Source organism: Trichosurus vulpecula, chromosome 2 (assembly GCF_011100635.1).
Source record: "Trichosurus vulpecula isolate mTriVul1 chromosome 2, mTriVul1.pri, whole genome shotgun sequence".
NCBI classification, from domain to species: Eukaryota; Metazoa; Chordata; class Mammalia; order Diprotodontia; family Phalangeridae; genus Trichosurus; species Trichosurus vulpecula.
In genome coordinates this window covers 339,745,876-339,767,104 of record NC_050574.1, presented here as the reverse complement: position 1 = coordinate 339,767,104, position 21,229 = coordinate 339,745,876, and the positions used below count along the sequence as shown (strand labels likewise).

General features: G+C 39.9%; 1 protein-coding gene across 1 annotated transcript in view; it reads right to left on the bottom strand.

Moving 5' to 3' along the window:
* The window catches only part of IGSF11 (immunoglobulin superfamily member 11), a 39,056-nt gene extending 21,104 nt beyond the window's left edge, over positions 1-17,952 (bottom strand). The window contains exons 1-3 of the mRNA XM_036742545.1: positions 17,794-17,952; positions 15,038-15,245; positions 12,207-12,362 (exon numbers count right to left, since the gene is read on the bottom strand). Of these exons, the coding sequence (XP_036598440.1) occupies positions 12,207-12,362; positions 15,038-15,245; positions 17,794-17,832 (403 nt within the window). The 5' untranslated portion in view covers positions 17,833-17,952. The remainder of the gene's footprint in view (positions 1-12,206; positions 12,363-15,037; positions 15,246-17,793) is intronic.
* Between the last annotated feature and the right edge of the window lie 3,277 nt (positions 17,953-21,229).

The window sequence follows — 21,229 nt, the reverse complement described above, 5'->3', positions numbered from 1 at the left end:
TTTCCTGTTTTGTCATGTTAGCCAATCTAATAGGTATGATGTAGTACCTCAGTAATTATTTCTTTTGTCTTTGTATCCCATGTGTGAAGTCTGTACAGAATCTTCCTCTTCCTCCATACCTACTGCACTGCAGTAAGTACCCTTCTCTCTCCCTCCCTTCACTTTATTTGTTGTTTTCTCTCATGAGAATGTCAGCTCCTTTAGTGTAGGGGCTGTCTTGCTTGGGGACATTTGTACTCCCAGTGCTTAGCATGGTGCCTGGCATGTACCTCTTGTTCTCTCTAATTCTCACTCTGATATGATCAGACCTCTCTCACTCTCTCTTCCCCCTCCTCCTTTCCCCTTACCCCTCTCAGCACCTAGCTCCACAGTACCTGGCACAGAAACAAATGTTTATTGATCAACTGAATAGGAACTTCTCTGGAGCCTAAGGTAGCCTTCTCAATTCCATTTCCCACAATTAAGCATCTCATGGAAAGGTGGCAGACCTGGGGAATCTCCACCAGATGACATGCCATTGCCTCCCAAACCAGAAGAGATCTTTTAAGGCCAGTCTAGCAGAGCCAGCCCTAACAACCCTTCAAAAAGCTTCAGCTGACAACAAGGCACTACTAGGAGACTTGGTAACACAGCTGTCATCAACCCACTGCCTCATCTTCCTCCTCCTCCTCCTCCTCCTCCTCCTCCTCCTCCTCCTCATTATCAGCATGAATTCATTAAGCACTTAGTAAGCATCAGGCTTGGGATAAAAAGAAAGACAAAAACAGCACCCACTGTCAGGGAGTTTGCATTCCCATAAAAGAGACACCATGCAAGCAACTATATACATACAAGATATACACAGTATATAAATGAGAGGGAATGTCAGATAGAAGGCATTAGCATTTCTCTTGGAGAAAGTGGAATTTAATCTGAGTCTTGAAGAGAGTCAGGGAAGGCAGGGGTGGAAGCAAGGAGAAAGAGCATTCCAGACATGGGGTACAGTCAGTGAAACTGCAGAGTCAGGAAATGGAGTGTCAGGTTTGAGGAGCAGCAAGAAGACCAAGTGTTGCCGGATTATAAGAATATGCAGAATGTGTAAGAAGACTAGATGGGTAGGATAGGGCTGGGCTATGGAGTGCTTTAAAAGCTAGATTTTAGATTTAATCCTGGAAATAAGAGGGACCCAACAGAGTTTACTAAGTGGGGCAGGGAAGGAGATCTGTGTGACATGGTCAGACCTATGGTTTAGGAAGTAGAGGACAGAACAGTGGGGAGAGACAAGAAGCAGAGAGACCCATCAGGAGACTACTGCAATAGCCCAGGTATGAAGTGACAGGAGCCTTGTACCAGGGTAGCATCTGTTGAGTAGCAAGAAGAGGATGTATTTGAGGGATGTTGTCAAGGTAGAGACAAGACAGCTACAGGATGGATATATCAGGTGATTGTGATCGAGTCTGGGATGACTGTTAGATTGTGGCTCCTCTGGCATCAAGGATGGTGGCATTCTTAACAGGGTCAGCAAAGCTCAGAAGAGAGGAGGGTTTGGGAGGTAAGATGATGACTAAGTTCAGTTTTGGACATCTTGAGTCTGAGATGTCTATGGAACACCCAGTTTAAGGTGTCTAAGAGTCTGTGATTCAAAACTAGAGGGCAAGAGAGAGGTTAGGGCTGGAAAAAAAAAGATCTGAGAATCATATGCATAGAGATGATCACTGAATGCATGGGATCTGATCAGCACCTTCTCAACTCCCTCAGCTTCTTCTCCCCTGATTAGAGGGCCAGAGGATAGAGCACTAAACTCCTCCCAAAGCTTTCCTTTAGAGCAGGCTGGGTGCTGAACTTTTCAGCTGTCTACTTTCTATCAGAGGCTATGCTTGGTCTGGACTTCATGAAGCATGAGATCTCCCTCACTTGATCTCCCCCACAGGTGACTCTCCCTCCTCCACCCCACTGCCTGGGGCTTTCCAACTTCCTTTTGGGTGTTATGTTCCCCCATTAGATTATAAGCTCCTTGGGGGCAGGGACTGTCTTTATATTCTTGTTTACATCCCCAGGGCTTAGCACAGTGCCCGGCACATAGCAGACATCTAATCAATGTTTACTGAATTTACTGAACTGGAATTTGATGAGATCACCAAGTGGATAAGGTTATTCTTCCCTCAACATCTTTGTTAGATTGTTAGAGTCAGTCACATTATGAATGAACAAATTAAAAATCATTTATTAAGTACTTACTAGATACCAGGAATTGCAATAAGAACCAGTGATGCTTATGGTTATTAGCAAGCAATACACCCCTGCCCTTGAGGAGCTTATATCCTGATGGGAGAATAAACCCCCTAAGTTAGAAGGAGTGGGGTGGGAATGATGTGGGAGTGGCCAGGAAGTGATTATGGAGACCTGGTACCAGGCATGATGAGGCAAAAGCACTACCTATAAAAGCCCAGCATTCAAGGGACAGGGTCTAAGGTTCTTGTGGAAGGGAGATGAGGATAGCCTGCTTTAAGCCTGTGTGCTTCCAAACCTAATTTCCCATGCCTAACTTAAACTCTTGGGATAACTTTTAATTCCACAAACTATAAGTAAAACTTCAAAGTTTATGGAAATATTAGTCATTATTATAATTGTTTTTAATATTATCACCAACCATGTAAAACAGTGTAGCTCCATGCCATCCACCTTCTCAATTCTTAGTCCTGATCACTGCAAAACAAAGTCATGCTACCATGCTACTATGAATTTATGTTATTTAACTTCGATTTGGCCCTTACTGCTGCTTAACAATCCCTCTGTTCATTTCCAATGGACTCACAGAACTATAAAATGTTTGGGCCAGAATGAACCTTAGAGACTGTCTAGACCAAGGTGTCCTAACCCAGTTGCTACGAATTTACTTTTTTTTTTTTGAGGGGGAAGGCAGGGAAATCAGGGTTAAGTGACTTGCCCAAGGTCACACAGCTAGTAAGTGTGTCAAGTATCTGAACTCCAGGGCCAGAGCTCTACTCATGGTGCCACCTAGCTGCCCCCATGAATTTACTTCACAGCTACTTCTACTCCAAACACCTATAAAAATGGCTCTGAACAAATTCTAGAGCTGCAGAACCCACAAAATAGCAGAGGGAAACAGGTCTCCAGCCCAGGAGGGCCTGGATGGTTGCCGGTAAGAGGTCTATTGCACGATGCTGAGAGCAGAGGACAGCCCAGAGTGGGCTGCACCAGGACAGACCAGACCAGACCTGGAATCAGTCAGCCAGAACAGGCCTTGGGGCCATGAAACAGTGAGCTGTGGCAGTTACCAGACTTCTCAACCCACAAACGCCAAAGAGCAGGGTAGGGGGAAACTGCGGGATCAAGTTCAGAGCAGTTAGGCTGCCAGCTCTGGGGGTGGAGGAAGTGGTACAGCCCTGGCAGTTGCAGCAGCAGGAAGCTCCTGAGGCTGCTTCCAGAATTCCAGCATCAGCCGCTTCCCAAATCCCTGGCTCACACGGTGGGAGGAATCTAGCAGTGGATCAGAGCAGGAGTGCAAGGAGCACTTTGTGGGCACAAAGGCAGATTCTCTTGCCATGCCCTGTGTGGATCTGTATTGCAGCCCTGGTTGGAAGTTCTTGGGGGAGCAAGAACACTGCTGGGACAGAGCCTGGGGTGACGGTGGAGTAGAAGTAGCTGTGAAAACAGCAGTGCTTGGACCCTAAAGCTTGGGACACAGTACTCTTTACTCTACAAGCAGTCATATCCTGACAAAAAGCTCAAGGGTCAAGTAGTTGGCTGGGAACATGAACAGGCATCAAAAATGGACGCAGATTCAGACTCAAACTCTAGATTCCTTTTTTGGTGACAAAGAAGACCAAAACATACAGCCAGAAGAAGTCAACAAAGTCAAAGAGCCTACATCAAAAGCCCGCTCAGGCCATGGAAGAGCTCAAAAAGGATTTGGAAAAGCAAGTAAGAGGAGTAGAAGAAAAACTGGGAAGAGAAATGAGAGTGATGCAAGAAAACCATGAAAAACAAGTCAACAACTTGCTAAAGGAGACCCAAAAAAATACTGAAGAAAATAACACCTTAAAGAATAGACTAGCCCAAATGGCAAAAGAGCTCCAAAAAGCAAATGAGGAGAAGAATGCCTCAAAAGACACAATTAGCCAAGTGGAAAAGGAAGTCCAAAAGATCACTGAAGAAAATACCACCTTAAAAATTAGATTGGAGCAAGTGAAAGCTAGTGACTTGATGAGAAACCAAGATATTATAAAACAGAATCAAAGGAATGAAAAAATGGAAGACAATGTCAAATATCTCATTGGAAAAACCACTGACCTGGAGAATAGATCCAGGAGAGATAATTTTAAAATTATTGGACCACCTGAAAGCCATGATCAAAAAAAGAGCCTAGACATCATCTTTCAAGAAATTATCAAGAAAAACTGCCCTGAGACTCTAGAACCAGAGGGTGAAATAGAAATTGAAAGAATCCACCAATCTCCTCTTGAAAAAGATCCCAAAAAGAAAACTCCTAGGAATATTGTCACCAAATTCCAGAGTTTCCAGGTCAAGAAGAAAATACTGCAAGCAGCCAGAAAGAAACAATTTGAATACTGTGGAAACACAATCAGGATAACACAAGATCTAGCAGCTTCTACATTAAAGGATCAAAGGGCTTGGAATACAATATTCCGAAAGTCAAAGGAGCTAGGATTAATACCAAGAATTACCTACCCAGAAAAACTGATTATAATTCTCCAAGGCAAAATATGAACTTTCAATAAAATAGAGGACTTTCAAGATTTCTCAATGAAAAGACCAGAGCTGAATAGAAAATCTGACTTTCAAATACAAGAATCAAGAGAAGCATGAAAAGGTAAACAAGAAAGAGAAATCATAAGGGACTTACTAAAGTTGAACTGTTTTGTTTACATTCCTACATGGAAAGATGATGTGTGTAATTCATGAAACCTTTCTCAGTATTAGGGGAGTTGAAGGGAATATAATCAGAGGGCACAGCATGAGCTGAATATGAAGGGATGATATCTAAAAAACTGAAATAAATTTAAGGGGTGAGAGAAGAATATATTGAGAGAGGGAGAAAGGGAGAGATAGAAGGGGGCAAATTATCTCGCATAAAAGTGGCAAGAAAAAGCAGTTCTGTGGGAAGGGAAGACAGGGCATGTGAGGGGGAATGAGTGAATCATACTCTCATCAGACCCAAATTGAGGAGGGAATAACATACACACTCAATTGGGTATCTTAATCCACAGGAAAGTAAGGGGAAGGGGATAAAAAAGGGGGTATGATAGAAGGGAGGGCAGACAGGGCGAGGAGGTAATCAAAAGCAAACACCTTTGAAAAGGGACAGGGTCAAGGGAGAAAACTGAATAAAGGGGGACAGGAAAGGATGGAAGGAAATAGTTAGCCTTTTACAACATGAGCATTGTGTAAGTGTTTTACACAATGATACATATGTGGCCTATGTTGAATTGCTTGCCTTCTCAGGGAGGGTGGGTGGGAAGGGAAGAGGAGAGAGAATTTGGAACTCAAAGTTTTAAAAGCAGATGCTTAAAAATTTTTTTTTTAAAAAGTTATTTTTTGCATGCAGCTGGGAAACAAGATATATAGGGAACGGGGCATAGAAATCTATCCTACCCTTCAAGAAAGTAAGGGGAAAGGGGATGGGGGAGGGAGTGGGGTGAAAGAGGCAGGGCTGACTGGGAAACGAGGCAGTCAGAATATATGTCATCTTGGAATGGGGGGAGGGTAGAAATGGGGACAAAATTTGTAACTCAAAATCTTGTGGAAATCAATGTTGAAAACTAAAATATTAAATACATTTAAATAAAAAGAGTGAAATAAAATAAAAACATTATTCTGAGTACTCTGCAAGTTTCACCAGGCTGCCAAAGGGAGAAAAAAAGGGTAAAAACCTCTGGTCTAGTCCAACATGCTCAAGTTACAGGTACAGAAACTGAGGCCCAGAGAAGTCAGGTGACTTGTCCTAGGTCATGTGGCTGGTTGGTGAGAGTGGAGGCACAAATCCAGGCATTCTAATTCCATTACAACATGCTTCCTCCCCACTGGAGCTGTTCCAAACTTTCTCCTGTCTCAAGCCACCCCCAACTCCTTCTCTCTGCAAATGACATCTTTACTTCTCCTTCACTAAGAAGAATGAGGCCATCTCTCTGACCCTTCTCCTTGACAAGTTGAACCCTACCAGTGATCCAGTGATCCTAACCCTTCCCTTCTCCATCCTGGACCACAGATCACCCATAATCTTTCTCTCATCTTAGATCTCTCTACAGGCCTTATCTTCTCTTTATACATTCTCTCCCTTGGAGATCTGATCACCTCCCACATCTTGAATTACTACTACTATGCAGATGATTCCCAAATGGGAATATCCAGCCGCAACTGTTAGTACAATCATGGAGACGGAATTTGATCTTTGGAGACAGGAAGCAGCAGTTGCTGCCAGTGGTGTTCACTGGCCTTCTCCTCTAAAAGCTTCCTTTAGCCATCAGGGAGAGGGACAGAGCTCTAAGTTAGTGTTTTGTTGTCCAGTCTGGGACACTAACTGTAAAGGCTGTTACAAAAAGGAGGGAGAAGAAAAGAAGCAAGATAAGACCAATTTCTTCCAAAGCAGCAAACATCTGGATTTCCTGGATGGTTTTCCCTATGTCTGGGTCTGTGCTCCAGATATCTCCGAGGAAATTTTGTATGTCAAAATGTGCTACAAGTTGCCTAAAGTTGTATTTGTAGAGAACACTGAAATGTCAGGCAATGCTGACTCTGCTACAAGCTCAGTGACAAATGCCTCCTCGAGCATTCTGAGCCCTTCCGTACTCTCTTGGGTGTATCTATGTCAGAGGCTACAGGACTCTGACAGTGATCTCAGAGTAGGAATGAACTACATTCCCCACATTTCCAATAGTTTGTGGGATATCTATTCCTGGACTTCCCACTAGCACTTCAAACCGTATCTATCCAAACTGAACTCGTCACGTTTCCCCAGACAGCTTGCTTCTCTTGCTTCCCCATTTGTACTGATAACATTACTATCCCTTACCTCACTTGAGAAGATTTCTACAACATTTTCTAATATTCTCTCTCCCCTACCACCCATTTAAAATAAACTGCCAAGTATTTCTTGACTCTCTGGGCTTCTCCTCCAATTTCCCAGCAGCCTTCTCACCCAACAAATTGCCTCTATGGTCTTCCTGAACTGGAAGATCATTTTACTCCTGTAGCTTTATCCTCTCATGAGTTCTTCCTTGAACATCTTGGGGAAGTTCCCAGGCCAGCATCATATTCACTCCTTGACTCCTCTCAATCAAGCAACACTTATTAAGTGCCTACTATGTGCCAAGCTTCTCCTCCAAGTCTCCACACAAGGGTAGCTTCCCCTTGTGGGAAAAATACTTTATTGTAATTTATTAATATTGTTTGAACTTACCTTAAGTGGCAAGATATTTTTTAAACCCAGAAGTCACACTGGCCTCAGAGACCCTCCAGGGAAGATGAAGACTGCTGCAAGAAATACTTAGATCCTACCCAGGTCTTATCTTGGGTCCAACTAAGATGCTTGTGTTTTAGGTCTGCCCAACAGTTTTTGGCTTGGCCCAAAATTTTACTGAATGTTTATATTCATCCAATGACAAACAGCTCAAGCAATCTTTTCTATATGCTGGCCACCTAGCTGCTTGTCCTTACACCCTTGTTTGAACTCTATACTATGCAAACCTCATAGAAACTCAAGAGGAGTCACACCTTTTTTCTGGCTCTCCTCTGCTGAACCAACTTAATAAAATTATTTCTAAAACTTTCCAAAACAGGATTTGGGGTTTGCTCTCAACCAACAATTTAGTGTCAGAAGTGGAATTCCTGATGGGCTACCTGAGTAAACACAAAGATTCTCTGAGACCATGGTAGCACATTAAGTCTCCATCACCTCTGAATCAAGTAAGGGTAGAATAAGCAATATGGAATCAAATTGGGAACAGGAAGAACCTGGTGGATACCCAGACTGGTACCTGGGTGGTTTGAAAAATAGACTGACTGCTTTTATCCTCAAATTAATAGTTCTCTGTACCTTGAAGTTCAGGTCAAAACACAGTCAAATAAAGCTAAGGGGCTGTGTTTAGGCTTGGCCCAGGGACTGACGCATATTTGAAGTAGCCAAGGTGCCCTGATCCACAACTTAGTACTCCCCTTGGATGGATCACTCAAGGGCTTGGTGAGCAGTGCTACGATTGGTTAAAAATGCGGCCAGTCCTTCAGCAGAGCTTTCTCTCTTTTTCTTCGTCTTCTTGTATTTCTCCCTTCAACCCAGGAGAGATACCTTGTCTGATACCTAGTCTGAAACCAGTCAGTAGACACCCCAATATCCTGGTGTACAAGGAAGGCTCCATGATCTAGGACTCGAAAGCAAGGACCACCCATGGTTAAACCTCATGACCTGTTGGGAAGCAAACATATTTATCAGACATCTGTGTAGCTGACTGAGCAACTTTGAAGAACTGGTTGAACTGGTGACTGACACACTACCCCCAGACTTTCCAGCTCTCTTTTATGCATTGTCTTCCCAACTGGAATGTAATCTTCTTGACAGGAGACACTATTTTGTTTTGTTTTGGGGTTTTTTGCCTATATTTGTATTCCCAGTGGTTAGTGCAATGTTTGATACATGGTTAGCCCTTAATAAATGCTTGTTGATGCTTGTTGACTACCTCCACTCTCTCCCTTCCTTTACTACTCCTATGACTGCCACTCTGGTCCTTATTTCAACATGCCCCTATTATTGTAATAGACTCCTAAATAATCTCTGATTCTAATCCTTCAGGTAATAAATAGATCTTATTACGTCACTCCCTTTTTGAAAGACCTTGAGAAGTCTCCTGCTTATCAAATAAAAACAAATTTAGAATCATGGAATGAAAATTAATTATGTTTCCAGAATTATAGAGAAAATATATCATTTTAGGATTCAGCAGCCCTGAGTGCATTATTTTCTCTACTATATAATGAGGCCCTTCAGGTCCAGGGGAAATAGAGAATGGGCAGTAATCTGGTAAAGAGAAGTTGAAGGGACAGCCAATCATACAACAGGAAGACAGACCACAGATCTAGAGATGAAGAGTCCTCGGAGGCCATCATGTCCAACCCCATCATTTTACAGATGAGGAAAGGAAGGCCTTACCCAAAGCCACAGAAGTATGACACATCAGAGTCATAATATAAAGCCGGGCCCTCTGACTCCGCAGTCAATGCTCCTTCCACTGTGGCATGCTGTAACCCACATAACTCAGGTCTCCATGATTCCTACCAGAATGGGTAGGGATTGGGGATAGTTAAGAGTTTTGCCATCCTTATGTTGGCATCTCAGCTCACAAATAAGTAGTGTTCTAAAGGGTTCTTTCTAAAACAGTTGTGTACAAGTTGGAATGCATTTTCAATGAGAAAGAGTGATATAACAAATGTCTACCAATTAGGGAGAGGCTGAACAGATTGTGGTACTTGAATGTAATTTTAGTACTATTGAGTTTTAAGGAATGGTGAATGTGAAGACTACAGTGAGGCATGAGAAGACATATAAACTAATGCAATTAGCATTTAAAAAGTGCAACTAGCAGAACCAAGAAAACAATAAAAATGGTGATTATAATAATGTAAATTAGAAGTGCAACACCAACAAAAACCCACGAAACTGAATGCTGTGTAATTATAAGGACTCTGAAGAAGAAGAAATGAGAAAATACACCTCTCTTACTTCTCTGCAGAGGTGGGAGACTCTGGGTTTGAAACACTGAATGCACTGTTAGACTCAGGTGATTGGTTTTACTGAACTACTTTTTCTTTTCTAGTTCTTTTTGATTTTTTTAACAAAGGACTGATCTCTGGATGGCTGAGAGACAGAAAAGTATTAGAAAATAAAAATGAAATCAAAATTAAAAAATTTTTGGAAAGAAAAATAGTATCAGTTGTGGCTATCTCTAGGATTACCTTCAAGCTTTAGTGAATATGTAATTCCATTGAAAATACTGAAAATGCACAATTAAAAAAGCAGGAAACAATACCATTTTAATGCAATCCATCTAAGAAATAGAATAATTACTCCAAACAAGATTTTTTTTAATGTTGAGGCTTAAAGAAAGCAAATTTAGAGGAGAAAAAAGAGATAAACATAATAGACTAAATATATTCTGAAGGAAACTTCTGAGTACCTTTTAGGGTTTAGACACTGCCTTACTGAATCTATACGTCTAATTTCATACTAAAACTTAGGGCTTCTCTTTTCTTTGAAGCAGGCACATCTCTAGCACTGCTTTTATACTTACTGGCTACAATTAAGTTTTTCTTTCTGACTCACGAATGAATGAATGAAGAGAGCTTCCCAAGGTAATATAGCAAAAGTCTGAAAATGGGGGAAGGATAAAGGAGATTTAAAAGGATGAGCTAATGTTCTCAGAAGAAAGACTGCCCAGGGTACAATTTTCTAAGCTATGAGCAATGAAAGAGGAGTACAATGGACAAGATTTCCTTGGAGAGCAAGAAAGGAGTGGTGGGGGAAGAGAAATTGGGAAAGTTTTCTCAAGCCACCAGGTGGCACCATTGACCCAGGACAACTTGTTTGCTACATGAAGCAGCTTTGAAGGTGGTTGGACTCTGTGTGAAAAGCAGGTTAAGTATCCTTAATTCAGAGATTGCCTGAAAATATTTTATGAAGCACATAATTATAACAATGCAACATCACACAAAATTAAATGGAAGACAGGCTCCTACCAGACATTTTGGTCTTATTTCACTGTAAGTGTCTTAGACATATTCTAGCTAAAACAAACTTAATCATCATTCTTAAATTTCATTTTGTCTTCACCTATCTCTCTGACTTGACTAAATTAAAGAGAACTCCCTTCCATCTCTTCCATTTGTCCATCTCCATCTGCTGAAATGTTTCCCATCCTTCAAGGCTTGGCTCAGGTGCTACCTTATCTATGACCCAGCTCACCCACTCCCAATTAAAAGTAATTTACTCCTCCCTCAAATCTCTCATAGCATATATTTATACTTATTTTCACTTCAGCATATTACAAATTATTTTTTTCATTATTTGTGCCCACATCTTAGTTCTCCCATTAGACTCTACACTCCTTGAGTATAAATACTGTTTTAATTTCATCTTTATAACTCTTCCTTGGATTAGACTCATCTTTCACATGGTAGGCATTTAATATTTGTTTAAATTTAAACATTACAATGAGTCTTGGCTATATGGAAAGCAAATCTGGCTAACTGGCAGACTCTGACCTAAAACTAATCCTCAAGTACTCTAAATTACTGGAAATGGCTAACTCACCAACTCACCTTCCCTAGGTGAACCACTTCCTTTTATGCTGTATCAGTTTGACCTGAGTTTTGTACACTAAACATTCTATGTACTGGGGAAGATGCAACAATCAGGACTGCTAAATCATGTCTTCCCAAAGTGGCAGATTCCAAACATAATTCTGGTAAATTCTCATTTATTTCCATTAATGAAAAGAAAATTTTTTCTAAAATATCAAATTAAAGTTTCTAGGTTTAGCAAAAGAACCCATTTTCATTTCAGTTTCAGTAAATACCTGAGCCTCCCCCTTCAACACTTCTTTGCCAGACTCTTTCTTATCTGAAATATTCTCTTACTGGACTATAAGCCTTATGAGGTCAGGAATCTGTGTCTCATCTAAATGTTGTATCACCCCCAGAGCCCAGAGCAACGCAAGTGTCTGATATTTGTCTTCTGAATTTCACATACTTCTCCTTTGTCTAATAAAAATTTGTGCTAAGAGAGGTTCAACCCCTTGCCATGCTCCTCAAATAACAAAATAAAGTTTAACTTTAAATTTCACTTCCATGAAAGGAGAAAATTGGATGGTATTATAGTTGTCATCCCCATGCCCCTAGAAAGCAAATCTATGGGCAAATCTTCATTGTAATTGTGGGTCTTAAGACACTGCAGACACCAATGAATACAGATGGTAATTTCATAAATAAGGCATATGTAGAGATGTAAAGAATGCAGTTCTGTTAATACAAAAGGTTAAGCATATACAGAACAATAATAAAGGCAGCATCTCTGTGAACTCAACACAATATTATTTTTCAAAAACTACATGACAAAACCAGTGACAACTGAACATTATTATGATAAACTTGGTAACATTTGTGCTTATAGCAACAACACAGACTGTGTCTACAAATACCTTGTGTAGCGGACGGAGGTAGCCTGGGGATATTATCCAGCTTTTCCCAGAGATAGGTTGGCCGGGGAATGCCTTCTTCTGAACTACAGATCAGTATGACATCACTACCTATGTCCTGGGATCCTTGAATGCGACAGAGTGGGACAGAAGGGGGAACTGCAAAAGGAAAAAAATATTATATTAAGTATCCTCCAATTCACAGCGAAGTGATAGCCTGTGAAGTATCTCCTGGTTAAGCATGTGCACTGGAACTTCATGCTAACATTTCCTGGCGCCCATACTATGTAAATGGTTACCTTCCAGGTAAGACTGCCTTACAACAAGGTTGCAAGACCACGGAGGTAGAGCAGGAAGAAATCTCAGACACCATGCAGTCCCACCCCTCATCTTACAGATCAGCATTTGTAACTAAGGTCCAAGGAAGTTAAAGTAGGCAGCTAGGCAGCACAGTAGATAGAGCACTGGACCTAGAGTCAGAAAGACCTGAGTTCAAATCCAGCCTCAGACATTTACTAGTGGACAAGTCAAAAAAAAAAAAACTGCTGTTTGCCTCAGTTTCTCCATCTGTAAAACAAAGATAATCTACATCTCGGGGTTGTTGTGAGGATCAAATGAGATAATATTTATAAAGTACCTAACACAGTGTCTGGCATATAATTTTGCTATGGAAATGTTAGCTATCATCATCATCATCAGACTTGGTCAAGGTCACATAAGTAGTAAGCATTAGAGGTGGTTTATGAATCTAGTTCCTCTGACTTCAGAATTAATTAGTGCTCTTTCCAAAGTGCTAAAATGCCTCCCTGTGGTACTTTCAAAATTAAACCCTCCTGCATGGGGCTATAAGGTGGATTTGCCTTATAATTAATTCTTCTCACACTTGTTGACAGGACTATAATCAGAACCAAGTGTATTTATTTGCTACCAACAACATGCTAGGTATTTTATGAACATCAAGATAAAAATTTTAAGTTAAAAGTTTTCAATCTAAATTAATTAACAAAGTACAGGTGACCCAAAGAAAAACAAAAGAGAACATTCGGAGAGAGAGGTAAAGAATCACAACTACGGAAAGGGTTATTAGATTTATTTCCCAAGTCAGAGGGAGCAGGGCAACACCGTTCCAGGTCCAATTAATGATCACACAACTTGACTGGCTCTTCAACAACTCTTGTTGCCTCTCCTTTCAAACACCAAGTGTTCCCCTATTCTTCACCTCCCAAGTTTGTAGACAACCAGATACAACTCAACACCACCAATGGAAAAACAAGTCCAAGCAGAAATGTACTGCCTACGTCACCTTAATAGATGGAAGATGGCATGTAACAATAATAGCTCACAGGAGAGCTGCCACATCTACGAGTTTACCTCACCTTATTTATTTCCACATTTCTTAAAGGTAAGGGAAGAGAGGACAATGGGAGGTTGGGCTGAGGAGAGAGAGGGGTAGATAACTTCTGCTTGAGAGATGGAGTCAGTGACATGACATTAAAGCACGGTGAAAAGTTTTTTTTTTAAATGTGCATAATTTTCAATTTTGTAAGTATTTGGTTAATTTGGGGGGGGGGGAACCTTCATAATTCTACTTGAGGATTGAGGGGGAAGCAACATAGGGCAGAGGAAGGAACACTGGATTTTAGAGTCAGAGAACCTGGGTTTGAATCCTGAGCTTGGGTGCTTACTCTCTGTATGGTTTGGGGAAAGTCACTTAATCTCCTAAAACTCTAACTTCCTCATTTGTAAAATGAGGGATGGGATTGAACCAGATGGTCTCTCAGACACCTTCCAACTCAAAATCCTCCGATCCTACACTATATTTCCTCTCCAAAGAGGGAAGACAGGACATGGGCTGAGTATGAGGGAAAGGGCACAGCAATGGAATAGTACTTACTTACTCAAAGAAACAATAAGTATCCAGATTCCAGTTTAGTGAAGTCACTCATGAGTAGAAGAGAAAGGAGAGTTGGGAGGAGTGTAGATTAGAGGGAGCAGGATGTGAACAGTCAGCAAATATCCAGCTTAATCAAGTTAAGAGAGCATGACATTTACTAACAGCGCTCTACTTTAGTATTGACATCCTCATTTAGGAGGGTTTGGGAGTTTATTGAGCACTTTCACCTATATTATTTTAATCAGCCTCATTTGATTCTCACAACCACCCCGTAAAAGTACACAGGTGACAGGTATCACCACCTTCAGTTCCTACAATTAGAGAATATCCTGCAGGAATCTCCCCAATCTCACCAAGGCCCAGGTGGCTCTCCCTCCTCATCCCCACTACCACCTTGAGTCAGCCTGCCAGATAGCTACCTCTTCAATAATAATCAACATGGGGCAATGTCTTATGTTTATTTATTGCTTATTCATATTGAAGGGAAACCAAAAGATTAAAGTACAATTTCAGGGGAATTACCCTAGTGATGATAGTCAGAAAGCTGCTCTCTACTTGTGACTAAAACCTGCTCTGGCCAGTGACAAATGAGAGCTACAATCCCAGCAAGGGACTTCTCCTTCGGTGGTGATATTTAATCAAAGGTCCTTCCCTATCCTTCTCCTTATTCCCTCAACAAAGGACTTACTTTCCTTATAAGAAAAGTCAACTTTGATCTAGGAAGAACACAACTAAGAGATAAGTTTCAGAGAGGCACTTGGGAAACAACATGGCAGGGAATACAGGTGTATGGAAACACATGGGGAAAATGCCTTAGAGATGCTTACAAGCGGAGATAAAAACCATCTAACGGGGTAACCAAAGGAACCAACAGACAGGAACAATAATCAGACTTAGATATAAAGACCAAAAAAAAACTTGCTGTCTTTTTAAAACCCACCTAAAACAGTAAGCCCAGTGACCCCAATGTTCCTGCCACCCCTGTCTGGGAGGTTATTGACTAAGCATTGGTATGTGCCTGTGTCCATCAGCTGGGTGTTATTGATGAAGATTGAAACATTAGTGGCTGGCATAGTGCCTGTAAATCCTACCCTACCATGGAACCGTGGGGCACCATCAAACATCTGTCCACCCTGATACAGAATGACCTGAAATAAAAAAAAAAGACAGAGAAAAATTAAATTTGCAACTGAACCTTCTCCTGGACTATGACAGAAGCTGCTTGAGTGACTGGAGGTATTAGTACATATTAGAGACTTAACCCCTTAGAGTCAGATAACAAAGCAATGATCACAAATTCTGCTATTTGGTTCCTTTAGGCCAGTGGTTCTCATAAACTTTTTGGACTCAGGACTCCTTTACACTCTTAAAAATTATTGAGTTTGGACATGTCCAATGTGGAAATTTGTTTTGCTTAACTATCCATATTTATAACAAGGGTTTTGTTATTCTTTCTTTCTCAATTAGGAGGAGAATAGAGCGGGAAGGAAGGAAAAAAGATATTTACTAATTGACAAAAAGAGAATTAAATCTTTAAAAAAAATACTGAGGAATCCAAAAGGCTTTTATGTGGAATATATGTATATCAATCTTTACTGTACTAAAAAGTGAAAACTAAATTTTAAAAAGTATTTATTAATTCATTTAAGAATAAGATAGTGAACCCATTACATGTTAACATAAATCACCTACTTTTACAAAAATAACTTCATTTTCTAAAACAAAAAAAAAAAAACGAAAAGTGGCCCTGTTTTACATAGTTTTACAAAACCCTTTTTTTTGTCTAACTTAATAGAGGACAGCTGGAGTCTCATATCTGCTTCTGCATTCAATCTTGTTTTGACTGTTTTTATTGTTTGAAGTATATAAAGAAAATCTTGCCTCAAGCAGATATACAGTTGGTAAAGGGAAGAGCATTTTAATAAACAGTATCTTAGATTGTTATGAGAATGGTTTTGACCTCAGGAACACCTGAAAGGGTTTTGGGGATTCCCCAAGTCCTTAGAAACACACTTATGAGGATCACTGCTCTAGGCCCTAAACGCTCATCTGTCAAATGGAGATGATGACTTTCTTCTGCCATCTCCACAAGAAGAGAGATAATATCCATATGTTTACCTTCTAAAATGTTTTTAATAGCTCAGAAAGACTACCCTTCCCATGATTACTGTATCATGGAATCATGACTATAGTTAAGAGACTGAATGCAGACTAATATCCACAGCAAGGAAGAACAATGAATAAATTTATGACTTCTGTCTAGTTCTAATTTTATTACCAAAAATAACTTCCAGTAAGGTCTTTACCAAATGACAATCGTTTATACTTCATAAGCATGTCTGAATTTCATAGCACAAAGACAGGTTCATCAAATACTTTCATGTACTAACATATCTGAGTGTGGTAAAAGATCTTATTAAAAGCAATAATTATCTGTAAGTGCAGAATTGTATACAAAAGCACAATTCATTAATTTGATACTTTTTTTCACTGCAATGAACATTAACCAGTGTGGATCTTTAGCTAAAAATAGATACATCCAGCAGTAATGAGCATTAGTAACCTGAGCAAGTAAAATATTAATTTAGTGAGTCATAGTTTTAATTTTTACTTGCATACACCTTTTTTTAAAGACCCTGTCATTTCTTTCAGACCATAATTCTAGCTGATTTTCCTGAGTGCTCTAAATGTACTTTTGAGAACTTTGAAGAAATCTCTGAAGTAAATTCAAACGGTATTATTATTACATCATTTCTTTATTACTACTGATATGACTAGCAATCTTTGACTACAGTCTGACTCTGACACCACGTTCTGGTGGGAATGATGCTGTTTTCTTAAAGGTCTATGCTGGTGGAGAACAAGCTCTGGTAAGATCCCACAAAGCTGGACAAGCTTTGGGTACAAGGCTGGCAAATGACTATAGGTCTGTTGCCCAAAAACCAATGTAGCCAAGGACAGAATGGCTTATCACCAGAGGGCTGGAAAACAAAACTTTTTCAGCCACAGTAACTCACAAATAACATGACAAGATTTCAATCCACATCAGTGGAAGGTAGGACACACAGCAATAAAATCATAGTTCCTTATGTATCACACTCAGAACCTGTCTAGCTTCATTAACCTACTGCTTAAAAACAAAATGTTAAAATAACATAACATAGGTTGAGGGAGTGGGGCAGGTGGGGGGGGGGGGGCGGAGCTGCAGTTCATGGAGGGAGGCAATTAGCTCCAAAGCTGCAATGTTATATATGTTACAAATAGACAACCAGTCAAATAACACTACAATGATGTTGCCATAATGTTAAGTGAAATTTGATTATAATGTATTAACAACGTTATTGAGGAAGGACATTAGTTGGGGACTACATTATTTAGAGCATGCTTGTGTTAAAATACAAAGGTCCCTTATTCACCAGTGCTTACTGGACCCATCTTTACTAAATATTTTATTTTTTCCTCAGCGCTCACGGTTGTTACCAACTCACATGGGATATAAGCAATAAAAGCTGCAGAAAGGACCCTTTCACCCTTGGGTAATTTCAACGTTGATATCCAGGAGAATGGGTCTATTCCTCTGGTACACACACACACACACACACACACACACACACACACCCTGCAATGATAAATGTCTAACAGACAAGAGGTGATCCAGATCAAATACAAATATATTATTACACTGAACAACAGTACCTGTTCAGGCTGGTTGGCATTGGAGAGTGGGATGACCATCCAAATGACATTAAGGTTAATTAGGGCAGCACTAGTGGTGAATGTACAAGGCAGCACTGCTGTCTGGCCCCGAGCTACTTGTATGCTTCCTGGGCTCTCTGAAACATCTAGAGATGATGCTATCCCTAGAAAACAAGAAACAGGAGAGTCAGGCGCTTGCCTCACTTCTGCCAACTTCAAAAAGAATTTCGTTAGCAATGCAATGGAGACAACAACAAAAGAAAAAGGAGATAATTTTAATTACATGAAACTGAAAAGACTTCTATACAAATAAAATTAACATACCTAAAGGGAAGTGATCAACAGAGGGGGGAAAGTTTTTGGGTTACATTTGTTACACAAAATAACAGTTTGATATCCAAGATAGAGAGACAACTAACAGAAAGCTATAAGACTAAATGCTATTCCCCAAAAGATTAGTGGTCAAAGGAAATGAACAAGCAATTCTCAAAAGAAGTATCACAAGCTATTAATGGCCATACGCTCCAAATCACTAAAATAAGAGACATGCCAGTCAAAAGTACTCTCAGATTTTGCCTCCTACTCTCAAGTAACTGACAAAGATAACAAAAGACAAGAATGGTCACTGTTGGAAAGGTTGTGGGAAGACAGACACACTAATACATTGCAATGGTGGAACTCGAGATTGGTATAACCATTCTGGAAAGCAATTTGGAATTATACAAATAAAGTAATTAAAATGTCCACACCCTTTGACCCAGAGATCTCACTGTTAAGCACATACTCCAAGGAGGTTTCTGACAAAAAGAGAGCCTCCATACACACAAAAATATTTATAGCAATGCTTTTCATGGTAGAAAAATCTGAAAACAAAAGGGATGCCCATTGATTAGGGAACAGGTAAACATATTGCGGTGTGTAGATGTGCTGGAAGAAATAACAAACATGATGAATTCAGAGAAGCATGGAAAAAGTCTTATATGAACTGTGAAGTAAGCAAATCCAGGAAAATAACACATACAAAACAACTACAGTGACCACAAAATAAGTAAAACTAAGTGATGTAAAATTATATAAAGTAGAAGGTTGGCCCCCCAAAAGAAGATATGAGAAGACACTGCCCTTTTGCAGAGGTGGGATCCATGGGTGTAGCTATAACATGCATGGGGGCAGGGGTATAGAATACAGGGAGAAATATAGGCAATGTGAAAACTAAAGACATTAAAAAATAAAAAATATGAATAGTCTGAATGACAGTCCTACTAAGCCACTGCAGATTCAAAACACAAAACAATAATGAAAACTTTGAAAGGTTATTAAGTCTATAGGAAAAAAAGCCATCTCAATCTGTCTCTAAGGACTAAATTTGGCCTTAACATAAAATCTTCTATTTCAGAACTTAGGACAAGTTGCCTTATTGCTTCATCAAGTAAAACATTAATTAAGCATTTTTATGCACAGTCAAACTGGGGAGAAAGAAAAGGATAACACTAAGTGCAAGACTAAAACAAAACAAAATGCTGAAATATCTAAGACCATGAAGTCACAGCATATCCAAATGACCCTCTTCTTTTCTCCCTCTACATATACTATGTCATCAATCAGTTAAGTCAATGAACATTCATTACGCACCTACCATAGGTCAGGAATTGTTCTAAGTGTTGGAGATACAAACATGAAAAAAAAAGACAATCTTTGCCCTCAAGAAGCTTACATTCTAACAGGGGAAGATAACTCACAAGAGGAAACAGAAAAGGAAGGGGTGGGACAGAGAGAAGAGATAGTATGATAGAGAGGTCCAAGGAGTGCAGCCAGGTAGAAATGTTCCCATGGATTTGATTGACTCTATACAAATGACTCTAAGATCTATTTTTCTTTTTTTTTATTATTATTTATTTAATATTTTTAGTTTTCAGCACTGATTTTCACAAGAGTCTGAATTACAAATTTTCTCCCCATTTCTACCCTCCCCCATTCCAAGATGACATATATTCTGATTGCCCCATTCCCCAGTCAGCTCTCCCTTCTGTCACCCCACTCCCCCTCATCCCCTTTTCCCTTCCTTTCTTGTAAGGCAAGATAGATTTCTATGCCCCATTGCCAGTATATCTTATTTCCTAGTTGCATGCAAAAACTTTTTTTTTGAACATCTACTTTTAAAACTTTGAGTTCCAAATTCTCTCCCCTCTTCCCTCCCCACCCACCCGACCTAAGAAGGCAAGCAATTCAACATAGGCCACATGTGTATCATTACGCAACACTTCCACAATACTCACGTTGTGAAAGACTAACTATATTTTGCTCCTTCCTATCCTATCCCCCTTTATTCAGTTTTCTCCCTTGACCCTGTTGCTTTTTGAAAGTATTTGTTTTTGATTACCTCCTCTCCCTATCTCCCCTCCCTTCTATCATCCCCCCTTTTTATCTCCTTCCTCCTTCTTTCCTGTGGGATAAGATACCCAATTGAGTGTGTAGCTATTTTCTCCTCAGGTCAAATCCAATGACAGCAAGATTCACTCATTCCCCCTCACCTGCCCCCTCTTCCCTTTCTACAGAACTGCTTTTTCTTTCCACTTTTATGTGAGATAATTTACCCCATTCTATCTCTCACTTTCTCCCTCCTCAATATATTCCTCTCTCATCCCTTAATTTGATTTTATTTTTTTAGATATCATCCCTTCATATTCAACTCACCCTGGGCCCTCTGTGTGTGTGTGTGTGTGTGTGTGTGTGTGTGTGTGTGTGTGTGTGTATCTATATGTATATTACCTTCAGCTACCCTAATACTGAGGTCTCATGAATCATACACATCATCTTTCCATGTAGGAATGTAAACAAAACGGTTCAACTTTAGTAAGTCCCTTATGATTTCTCTTTCTTGTTTACCTTTTCATGCTTCTCTTGATTCTTGTGTTTGAAAGTCAAATTTTCTATTCAGCTCTGGTCTTTTCACTGAGAAAGCTTGAAAGTCCTCTATTTTGTTGAAAATCTATATTTTGCCTTGGAGCATGATACTCAGTTTTGCTGGGTAAGTGATTCTTGGTTTTAATCCTAGCTCCATTGACCTCCGGAATATCACATTCTAAGCCCTTCGATCCCTTAATGTAGAAGCTGCTAGATCTTGTATTATCCTAACTATGTTTCCACAATACTCAAATTGTTTCTTTCTGGATGCTTGCAGTATTTTCTCCTTGATCTGGGAGCTCTGGAATTTAGCAACAATATTCCTAGGAGTTTTCTTTTTGGGATCTTTGTCTGGGGGCGATCAGTGGATTTTTTCAATTTCTATTTTATCCTACAGCTCTAGAATATCAAGGCAGTTCTCCTTGATAATTTCTTGAAAGATGATATCTGGGCTCTTTTTTGATCATGGCTTTCAGGTAGTCCAGTAATTTTTAAATTATCTCTCCTGGATCTATTTTCCAGGTCAATGGTT